At 35.7% G+C, this 12,182-nt stretch overlaps 1 protein-coding gene across 30 annotated transcripts in view; it reads right to left on the reverse strand.

Moving 5' to 3' along the window:
* Window positions 1–12,182, reverse strand: part of SDCCAG8 (SHH signaling and ciliogenesis regulator SDCCAG8) — a 243,024-nt gene that overhangs the window by 198,412 nt on the left and 32,430 nt on the right. For all 30 annotated transcript variants that reach the window (XM_055582141.1, XM_055582140.1, XM_055582139.1 and 27 more), the window contains exon 6: window positions 9,100–9,240. In XM_055582141.1, coding sequence (XP_055438116.1) covers window positions 9,100–9,240 — 141 coding nt within the window. The remainder of the gene's footprint in view (window positions 1–9,099; window positions 9,241–12,182) is intronic.

Raw genomic sequence — 12,182 nt, forward strand, 5'->3', positions numbered from 1 at the left:
AAAGAACTACTGAGTCATAAAATGGTGATTACTAATAAAAAAGTTTTTTTTTTCAAAACTGATTTCTTATTTCTAAAAGTATGACTCTGGGCAAAACCAATTATAGCCTGTAAAGTCCATGAGGGCAAGGGTCAAATCTTCCTGGAATCTCTCATTGTGATTGCTGCATAGCTGATGCACCAAAAAATATTAATATGTGTTGGATGAATGATAAAAGTTATAAATCACAGTATGATAGACCAAAGTGATATATAATCCACAAGCCTCAGCTGATATCCAGTTTTTCTTTAATTCTAAGATAAAAACACTGCTACCTTCAAGAGCTTATATTCTAAGCAGAAATAGCAAGACAGATGAACAAATATAATTATATACAATTTACACTTGTGAAAATACAGAAGGTAAAATGAAATAGAAAAGGCAGGAACTTGTAATTTAGCTGAAGAGAAGTAGAGAAGGCTTCATGTGAAGAGATGCTAAGACTTGGATAATTTCCAATAGAGCAAAAGGCACAGTGGCTGGAGAAAGTGTGCTGTATATCTGGTCAATAAGTAGTTTAGTATCACTAGAATGTAGAATGCTAGATGGGACAGTAGATGAGATGAGCTGATTAGGTAAGGTGGTCAGTGAGAAGAATGAATATATGAAGACTTATTTAGTACATACAACAAATAAAAGCCTCTACATAGCTGAAGCACTGCATGAATATTGAAATCTTTTTATCAGCACTGAATATAATATTACACTGAAGGATATGTAAAAGAGATCATCACAAATGAAGACATGGCAAATAAATAACAGATAAGCTGATGAACAAGAGTAATGAAGTAGCTACTTACAAAACAGAAACGACTCACCGACTTAGAGAATGAACTAATATTTGCCATTAGGGGGAAGAATGGGGGGAAAGGGATAGTTATAGAGCTTGGATGGACATGTACACACTGTTATATTTAAAATGGATAACCTACAAGGACCGACTGTGTAGCACAGGGAACTCTGCTCAACATTATGTGGCCACCCGAATGGGAGTGGAGTTTAAGGGAGAATGGATACATGTATATGTATGGCCCTTTGCTGTACACCTGAAAGCATCATAACATTGTTAATTGGCGATACTCCAATATAAAATAAAAAGTTAAAAAAAAAGTAATCAAGCAGCAAAGATAGAAAATATTTAGTACAAAGCTGTAAACAAGCATAATTTATAGAATTTTTTTCTCTTTAGTGTTAAATTTTATTTATTTTTATTAAGTATGGTTGATTTACAACATTAAGTGTTTCAGGTGTACAGTCAAGTGATTTCAGTTCAGTTCATTTGCTCAGTTGTGTTTAACTCTTTGCATCCCCATCAACTGCAGCACGCCAGGGTTCCCTGTCCATCACCAACTCTGCAGCTTGCTCAAACTCATGCCCATCAAGTTGGTGATGCCATCCAACCATCTCATTCTCTGTTATCGCCTACTCCTCCTGTCTTCAATCTTTCCCAGCATCAGGGTCTTTTCCAATGAGTCAGTTCTTTGCATCAGGTGGCCAAAGAATTGGAGCTTCAGCTTCAGCATCAGTCTTTTCAATGAATATTCAGGACTGATTTCCTTTAGGATTGACTGGTTGGATCTCCTTGCAGTCCAAGAGACTCTCAAGAGTCTTCTCCAACACCACAGTTCAAAAGCTCAATTCTTTGCTGCTCAGATTTCTTTATAGTACAACTCTCACATCTATTCATGACTACTGGAAAAACCCTAGCTTTGACAAGATGGAACTTTGTCGGCAAAGTAATGTCTCTTTTAATATACTGTCTAGGTTGGTCATAGCTTTTCTTCCAAGGAGCAAATCTCTTTGAATTTCATGGCTGCAGTCACCATCTGCAGTGATTTTGGGGCCCAAGAAAATAAAGTCTGTCACTGTTTCCATTGTTTTTCCATCTATTTGTCATGAAGTGGTGGGACCAGATGCCATGATCTTCATTTTCTGAATGTTGAGTTTTAAGCCAGCTTTTTCACTCTCCTCTTTCACTTTCATCAAGAGGCTTTTTAGTTCCTTTTCACCTTCTGCCAAAAGGGTGGTGTTATCTGCAGATCTGAGGTTATCGATATTTCCTCCAGCAGTCTTGATTCCAGCTTGTGCTTCATCCAGCCCAGCATTCCGCATGATGTACTCTGTATATAAGTTAAATAAGCAGGGTGACAATATACAGCCTTGATGTACTCCTTTCCCGATCTGGAACCAGTCTGTTGTTTCATGTCCAGTTTTAACTGTTGCTTCTTGACCTGCAAACAGATTTCTCAGGAGGCAGGTGAGGTGGTCTGATATTCCCATCTCTTGAAGAATTTTCCAGATTGTTGTGATCTACACAAAAGCTTTGGTGTAATCAACAAAGCAGAAATAGATGTTTTTCTGAAATTCTCTTGCTTTTTCAATGATCCAGCATATGTTGGCAATTTGATCTCTGGTTCCTCTGCCTTTTCTAAGTCCAGCTTGAACATCTGGAAGTTCATGGTTCACGCACTGTTGAAGCCATGCTTGGAGAATTTTGAGAATTACTTTGCTAGCATGTGAAACAAGTGCAATTGTGTGGTAGTTTGAACATTTTTTGGCATTGCCCTCTTTTGGGATTCCCTGGTGGCTCAGAGGTTAAAGCATCTGCCTGCAATGTGGGAGACCAGGGTTCGATCCCTGGGTCGGGAAGCTCCCCTGGAGAAGGAAATGGCAACCCACTCTAGTACTCTTGCCTAGAGAATCCCATGGACGGAGGAGCCTGGTAGGCTACAGTCCACAGGGTCACAAAGAGTTGGGACACGACTGAGCGACTTCACTTTCACTTTCTTTTGGGATTGGAATGAAAACTGACTTTTTCCATTTCTGTGGCCACTGCTGAGTTTTCCAAATATGTTCCATTATAGGTTATTATTGGATACTGAATATAATTTCCTGTGTTACACAGTAAATCCTTGTTGCCTATCTATTTTATGCATAGTAGCTTGTATCTGTTAATCCCATACTCCTAATTTGTCCCTCCTTCACTCCCTCTCTCCTTTGTCAACCATAATTTGTTTTCTATGTCTGTGAGTCTGTTTCTGTTTTGTATATAGATTTATTTGTATTATTTTTTTAGATTTCACGTAAAAGTGATATCATATAGAATTTGTATTTCTCTTTCTTAACTAAGTATGATATTTTCTAGGCCCATCCATGTTGCTACAAATTACAATATTTCATTCTTTTTATGGCAGAGTAATATTCCATCATATATATATACAATCAATATCTTTTAAGCCAATTGTCTGCTGATGGACACAGGTTGCTTCCATGTCTTGGCTATTGTAAATAATGATGCTATGGACACTGGGGGGCATGAGTCTTCTCAAAGAGGAGGTTTCATTTTTTGGGAGGATAAATACTCAGGAGTGAGTATCATATGGTAGCTCTATTTTGAGTTTTTCAGGGAACCTCCATACTATTTCCCATAGTGGCTGCACCTATTTACACTCCCACTAACAGGGCACAAGGGTTCCCATCTCTCCACATCTCTCCAGCATTTATTATCTGTATACTTTCTGATGATAGCCATTCTGACTAGTGTGAAGTGATACCTCACTAAGGCTTTGATTTGCATTTCTCTAATAATCTCTTTTTATGTGCCTGTTGGTCATCTATATATCTTTGGAAAAATGTCTGTCTGGGTCCTCTGTCCATTTTTGATTGGGTTATCTGGTTTTTTCTGGTATTGAGTTATGGGATATTTCTATCTTTGGATATTGTTGGTCACATAGTTTGCTGATATTTTCTATTATGCTATAGGTTTTGTTGTTGGTTTCCTTTGCATAGTAAAAGGTTTTAGGTCCCACTTATTTATTTTTGCTTTTATTTCTTTTGCCTCAGGATACCAATCTAAGAAAATATTGCTAAGATTTATGTCAGAGAATGATTTGCTTATGTTCCCCTCTAGGAGTTCTATCTACTCATGTAAAACTGACAGAATTTTATGACTGAATAGATGTGGGGGAGAAAAAGACATTAAAAATAACCCTGGGTTGTTGACTTGAACAAAACCAGGTGAATGCTGGTGATAAAGATTTTTCCAGAGTGAGGAAAGGAAATAAAATGGAACCATTAAAATATTCAACTAATTCAAAAGAAGGCAGGAAAGGAAAAAAAAAAAAAGGTGAAGAATAGCTGAAGGAGAAAAAAAGACACAACAAGATAGTAGATTTAAAGCCAAGTATACACATAATCATGTTTAAAGGACAGATATTGTCAGATTGGAAAAAGAAAGCAAAACTCAACTATATGCTGTCCACAAGAAACCTATATTAAATATGAAGACATAAGTATGTTAAAAGTAAAACAATAGGAAAAAATACAATGATAACACTAATCAAAAGCAAGTAGGAGTCAGTCAAAACAAAAAAACCATGGAGTTTTCTCTATACTAGCACTGAAGAATAAGAAAATGAAAATTTTAAATATGTATATTGCTTATGATAATACTGTAAAAAAATCTAGAGATTAATTCTAAAGAAAGATGTGTAAGGCCTTTATTCAGAAACTATAAAAAAAAACTGAAAACATTAAAGATGACCTAAATAGAGTGATTGGAGAAGGCAATGGCAACCCACTCCAGTACTCTTGCCTGGAAAGTCCCATGGATGGAAGAGTCTGGTAGGCTGCAGTCCATGGGGTCGCTAAGTTGGACACAACTGAGCGACTTCCCTTTAACTTTTCACTTTCATGCATTGGAGAAGGAAATGGCAACCCACTCCAGTGTTCTTGCCTGGAGGATTCCAGGGACGGGGGAGCCTGGTGGGCTGCCATCTATGGGGTCACACAGAGTGGGACACAACTGAAGTGACTTAGCAACAAAATAGAGTAATATGTAATTTTACTATTAGACAATATATTGTCATAAGATATCAATTCTTCCTCCCACAAATGACCTATACCTTTAATGTAATCTCAATCAAAACTACTTAATGGCTTTTTGAAAGCTAACTAATTATAAATGTATTTGGAATACAAAAGGCAAGAAATAGGACATTCTTTAGCTCTAAAAAAAATGTTGGAAGACTTGTTCTACCAGATACAAGGTTATAAGAATCAAGACAGGATGGTAATAGCACAAAGAAGTAGTAACACAGACACCAAGGAAATAAAACACAAAGCCCAGAAACAGACTCACATATATATGCACACTTGATTTATAACAAAGGTGTCAGGCAAATGGTTGTCTTCTCAACAGATGATGCTGGGATGTATAAATAACCCGATAGGAAAAGTAACCCCCTACACTTCCCATAAGATACAAAAATAAATTCCATGTACACTGTAGTTCTAAATGTAAAAAGCAAGATTATAAGGTTTCTGAAAGATAATATAGGAGAATATCTTCAGAATATCTGATGGCCTTGGGGGTAGGGAAATACTTTTTTATATAGGACACAAAAGATACTAAAAAATAAAGAGAAAACACTGGTAAATTGGACCACGTTAAAATTAAGAAATTCTAATCCAGAAAGAAAGAGAAAAAAGAAACCTGTCAAGAGAGTTCCAAGACAAACCACAAAATATAGGAAAATATGTTCCAACAGAGGTAACCAATAATGGGCTTATACTCATATTAAGAGCTTTAAAAAAACACTGCCAGATAATTCAAAAAAATAAGTAGGACATTTGAACAGGCATGACACAAAAAAGGACATCGAATGGCCAATAGATATATGAGAAGATACTCAATCACATGAGAAATCAGAGAAATGAAAATAAAAATCACAGTGAGAACACTCCAGGACCACCAGAAAAACAGAATATCAAGTGTTGGCAAGGATATGGAGCAATGGTATCACTCATGCTGCTGACAGATGTGTAAACTAATAAAAAAATCACCTTGGAAAAGTTTGCCCTTATTTACTCAAATTGAGCATATACGTACACTATGATCAACAATGACACTCCAAGGTACACACCCAACATAAATGTGTACAATGCACACCAACAGACATACAAAAGAATGCTCATAGCAGCAATAATCACAATATCCCCAAACTGGAAAAATACAAATATCTGTCAACAATACATAAATACATAATTCTGTTATATTCATATAGTAGATTTATCAATGAAAATGAATAAATTTCTAACACATACAACTAAAAATATATATGAATCTATCACATATAATACTGAAAAACAGCTACACAAAGAAGAATAAGTACTATGTGATTCAATTTATGTAATATTTTAAAAACCAGGCAGAAATCAATTTGAATGTTTGGGGATCATGCTTAGGGATCAATTTTCATAAAAGTCAAGCTAGTGTTTAGCTTTAAGAGAATGAGAGGTGGTGATTGGGAGTGGGCATGAAGAAGGCTTGTGGGACATGGTAATGTTAGACATCTTACAGGGACAATTACATGGTTGTTTATGTGGAGATAAATCCTGAAGCTGTACATTTTTGTTTTGCATACTTTTCTGAATTTATGCTAAATTGTGTCATTAGAAATATCAAAGGATGGCAGGACCAACTAATGTACATATTATAGAATGCTGCTCTGAGATAAGGAAGGAAGATGAAGACTGATATGTGGAGGTTATTAATGACCTTGAAAAGAAATGGTTTAGGGGAATATGGTGGGGGGAAGCTCAAATAAAGTATGCTGAAGAGAGAATGGGCGAGGAGGAACAGAGGCATGAGTATAGACGACTGCTTTGAAAGCCTTTTGTATGAAGGGGAGTAGCTGGGTGATAGCTCAAAGGGAATGTAAGATGAAGAAAATATATTTTGTGTTTATTTGCTTTAAGACAGTAGCTAGTATAGCACATATTTTGCTAAAAACCCAGTTAAGAGGGATAAAAGGTACACGAGCAAGAGGAGATACGTGCAAGAGTGAAATCCTTGAAAGAAGTGAGGAAGACTTGGAACATAAAGCTCACAGAAGCAGAGACTGACCTTTGACACAAACAGGATAAACAAGTGAATCTATAATAATTATAAATGGAACACTAAGAGAAGACATAAGAGGGAAACTAATTCTAGTGTGGGAAAGGAAGAATGGAAGCATGTAATTAGGGAAGGTAGGATGGGACGGGACATTTGAACTAAGTTTGGTAGGTAAACATTTCAATAGGTAGAGAATAAGAAAAAGCATTTTAGGCAGGGATTATTGCATAAGCCAAAGTCAATTCTTCAAAGAGAAATGGAACTGGGAAATAAGCTTATGAAGTAGCAAGAAGTGAGTGGTGTGCATGCTTATAGCCAATGCTTGTGAGAATGACAGAAGAATGAGAAGCGAGTCTGGAAATGTAGTTTGAAGAAAATAGCAGATGGCTTGGGAGACTGGTCTTAATCCTATGGGTATTAAGTAGCTATCATAGCTTATTCAGTTGGAAAAAAGCCATATAATTTAGTCTTTCTGATTTTTTTTTAAAAGAAAGGAACTCTTTACTAAATACTAGAAAAAAGCTTGGATTAGAGAATGAGAAGGAGCAAGGAAATTTGGGCCAGAAAGAGCCTTTAGAAAAATTTAACAAAACCTGTGGATAATAATGAGAGTGGAACTATGATTCATTATATCTTCCCCTGGAACATTCCATTTTTGGTTCCATCATTCCATTATTTTCACCCAGATCAAAGGATTTAAAAGTATCATTTGATCTTAAATATAATTATTTTAGACTCCTTGGGAAATTGGGACATTCAAAAGCATCTATGCATATGGGGAGTTTAGAAAGCCACAAACATGCCCAGGGAAAATGCATTCTCAGAAAAATCCTAAGACCTGAAGCTTTCACTTCAGGCTGATCTCTAGGCTCAGAGCAGACCTAACCGTAAGGTAAAGTCCAGCACAGTCAAAGTGCAAAGACTTGGAGAGTTGGTTGTTCTATTTTTGGGGGGCTTTTTGGTGTTCTTGTTGTTGTTTGTTTCAGCTGCTGGCAGTCAAGGAAATCTCTCAAACATCAGCTGAATATGAGCTAATGGAACAGAGATCTCAGTGATCACACAAAACAAGGAATACCTTTACAGAAATAGTTTGGAAAATACTTTAAAGGACTATGACAACCTTCAACAATAAAAAAGACATCAAACCTTAAAAAAATAGGGTATCTGATTTCCAGAGTTATCACATATAACAGTTTAATGCCCAATTTTCAACAACAAAAAATCAGTAGGCATACAAAGAAAGAGGAAATCATGGCTCACTCAATTAAACAGAATAAATTGACAGGAACCATGCCTATGAAATGTAGACATCAGACTTACTAGACGAAAACTTTAAAATAAATGCCTAAGAACACTCAGAATGCTAAGAGAAAATATGAACAAAGAACTAAAGGAAGTCAGGAAAACAAATTATAGAAAAGAACCAAACAAATTCTGGAGCTGAAAACAACAAAAACTGAAATAAAAAATTCACTAAAGAGATTTTAGAGATTTGGGCAGCAGAAGAAAGAATCTGAAAATTTGAAGATAGAATAATTGAAATAATTCAGTCTGAGAAGCAGGAAAAAAATGAATTACCAAATCATCCAACAATTGCTTTTCTGATTATATTTGAAAGTAGAACCTCAAATAGATACTTGTGCATCAATGTTCATATCAGCCTTACAACAGCCAATAGGTTGAAACTCCCCCAAAATCTATTAACAGATAAAAGGAAAAACAAAGTGTGGCATATATGTACAGGGGAATATTATTCACCCTTATAAAGATATGAAATTATGATACACATTACAACATGGATGAAACTTGAAAACTCTATGCTCAATGAAATAAGCCAGACAAAATGAGAAACACTTAAGTGAAGTATCTAGAATAGACAAACTCATATAAAGACATAAAGCAGAAAATGTTACCAAGGGTTGTGGGAAGAGTGGAATAGAAGTTATTATTTAATTGGTAGAGTTTTTGTTTGGGATGATGAAAATGTTCTGGAAATGAGTACTGTTTATGGTTGAACAACACTGTGAATATACTTAGTGTAAATAATTGTGCACTTAAAATTTTAAATGGTTAAAATAGCAAATTTTGTGTTATATATATTTACCACAATAAAAAAGTACCAAAAATGTAGATGCATATGAAAAAAGTACCCAAATACTCACAAGTTCTAGTTTCCATTTTTCAGCCTCACCAGCAGAAGCAACTTTGATAGTATCGGCATTGCCACATGAAAATGATCTCTTTGCAGCTTCATCCACCCTAGAGTCTTCACCTGTTGTAATCCAAGAATTCTGCAGGTTTCCCTAAAATAAAATGTGAAAGTACTTGCAATCAACTTTTAACTTCTAAATCAATATACATACTTTACAAATGAAATACTGATTATCTGTGATGAAAGGAATAAGAAAAACAGTAGATGCTTCTAGATACAAATCAACAATTATTTTGTATTTTCAAGCTGTTAGGGGCATATTCCAAACACGTGTTACAAAGTTGAATTCCTACAGGTACAGTCAATAATGTAAATGAGCAAAGAGGGCTGTATATCAGTGTATTGAACAAATGAAATTGTCTCTTTACCTCTTTGGAGACATATACTCTTGAAGCACATAAACCTCTCTTGGTTTGTTTTCCATTTTCCACATTTCATAAAGATATGACTAATAATAATAATTACTACATATAATGTTTACTATGTGCCAGACACTGTTTTACATCCTCCACATATATTAACTTAGCTAATCATTACAATAATTCTATGGGACAAGTTTCACCGTTACCTCCATTTTATAGATGAGGAAACTGAGTTACGGAGAGTAACTGCTAAGTCACAGAGACAGAAAGTGACTAATAAGTGGCAGAGCTAGGATCTGAACCCTGGAAATCTAGCTCCAGAGTGCTAAACCACTAAGCTTCTGCCTTTTCAGAAAATTATTTATCTTCATTGAGAAAAACAGTGCATGGTGATAAACAGAACTGACATGCAGCTTGCCTGTCAAGGATCCAAAAAGTAGTCATAGGGATCGTGACAGAGCAACCCAAGAAAGAAGTCGCTACTCAGTTCCAGTCAACTGCTGCCATGTGTGAATGCCATCTCTTATTACCCCCAAAAAATCTTTAGATTTTTAAAAAGATGAGGCAGATATCTGGCTCTTCAATTGAAACACTGTTAAATACTGAGTCAGTTTTTCAAATAGACAAAACATGTCTATAGACTGAATTTGGGGTACCCACTGTCAGTTGGCAAACTCTGGCATTCTCTCAGCATTCAGTGTAATAAGCAGCTCAAAATCTGGGTGATTTATGTGTGAATCAAGAACTAAATTATTTATTTAATTTATCCAACAAGTAATTAATGAACTCGTATTAAGGGCCAAGGGACACAGTTTTCATAAGCAAGGATATATCCCCAAACACAGAACTATACTGTGGTGTCATATCATGTTAGAATATGGTAAATTGTATTCATTAAAAGTAGTATTCTGAGATTCTATTCCACATTCTTTGGGAAGTTCAAAGAACTTGTATAATACTGACTATGTTCAGGCATTGCGCTAAAAGCTTGGTGGCTAGTGGTGGGTGGTAAAAATGACCAAGACCAATCTTAACCTTGAGGAGTTTATAGGCTAATGAAGAAGAGAAAAACCTAAGCAGGTAATTTCAATTTAGTAAAGCCATAAATGTGCATGTCAGGACAAGGCCAGACAGAAGAGGTATACTAAGAGCAACTGGAGATTCAAGGAAAGTTTCTGGAGAAGTTTTGACACTGGTGTGATATCTTGAAGGATGAAAAAAAAAAAGTTAGATGCCAAGAAGAGAGAACACCATGAGAAAACTCACAGAGATGAGAAATAACATGGTGTTTCCCAGAGGCTTTTAGGAGATTCAGTATTATTAAAGGTTGACATACAAGGCAATAAAGCCAGAAGATGAAAGCACAACTGTTTATGATAGCCAAAGCATGGAAACAAACTAAACGTCCATTTACAGATGAATAAATAAAGAAGATGTGGTACACATACACAATGGAATACCACTCAGTCATGAAAAATGAAATAATGCCATTTGCAGCAACATGGATGCAACTAAAGATGATCATACTCAGTGAAGTAGGTCAGAAAGAGAAAGACAAATACCATATGATATCACTTATCATGTGCCATATTTGTACCTAAAATATGGCACAACTTAATCCACATACAAAACAGAAACAGGCTCATAGACATAGAGAACAGATTTGCAGTTGGCAAGGGGTAGGAGAGAAGAAAGAAGGTTAGACTGGGAGCTTACTGTTGGTAGATGCAAACTATTACATTTAGAATTGATAAACAAGAAGGTCTTAATGTATAACACAGGGAACTATTCGATATATTCAGTATCTTGTCATAAACCATAAGGGAAAAGAATATAAAAAAGAACACAAATATGTGTATAACTGAGCTATTTTGATGTACAGCAGAGATTGGCACAGCACTGTAAATCAATTATGAAAGTGTGTGTGTTAGTTGCTCAGTCGTGTCTAATTCTATGCGACCCCATAGGCTGTAGCCCGCCAGTCTCCTCTGTCTATGGAATTCTCCAGGCAAGAATACTGGAGTGGGTAGCCATTCGCTCCTTCAGGGGATCTTCCTGACCCAGGAATGGAACCCAGATCTTCCACACTAGAGGCAGATTCTTTACTGTCTAAGCCACCAGGGAAAGTGGAAAAAAAAATAAAAAAGAAGAAGCCAGAGAATTAAATAAGGATCTGGAAAGTAAAGTATGCCATGCTGATAAGCTTGAACTTGACTCTGTAAGTAGGGAAAAATCTTCCAAGATTTGATTGTATTAAAAATAGTCTTGCAGAGTAACGAAGCCAAGTGGTACAAATTTCCTATGGAGAAATTGGAGGACGTATGTAGACTATAGATCACTGATTTATTATATCAAATAATATTGTTTGGAAATAAGTGCTAGCCTAATTGACATGTTCTTTCACAGATAGCTTTCAAAAAACTTGGATGATATTTGATCAAGATATAAAAAGTCAAATTACATTTACATCCCTGAAGATCATTGAAGACCTCTGATTTCTTAATTGAGGGGAGGGGTTGGAATTGAAGGGATGAAGAGACATGGAAACAAATAGCTCAGAAATTTTCTACTTAAAAAAAATTCTAATAAAAAGAGTATTTTAATATAATTTTTGAACTCTCAAGAAAAGCCCCTTGAGAAGAAATATGATAAAAAAATGAAGATGCAAATG

Source organism: Bubalus kerabau, chromosome 5 (assembly GCF_029407905.1).
Source record: "Bubalus kerabau isolate K-KA32 ecotype Philippines breed swamp buffalo chromosome 5, PCC_UOA_SB_1v2, whole genome shotgun sequence".
NCBI lineage: Eukaryota > Metazoa > Chordata > Mammalia > Artiodactyla > Bovidae > Bubalus > Bubalus kerabau.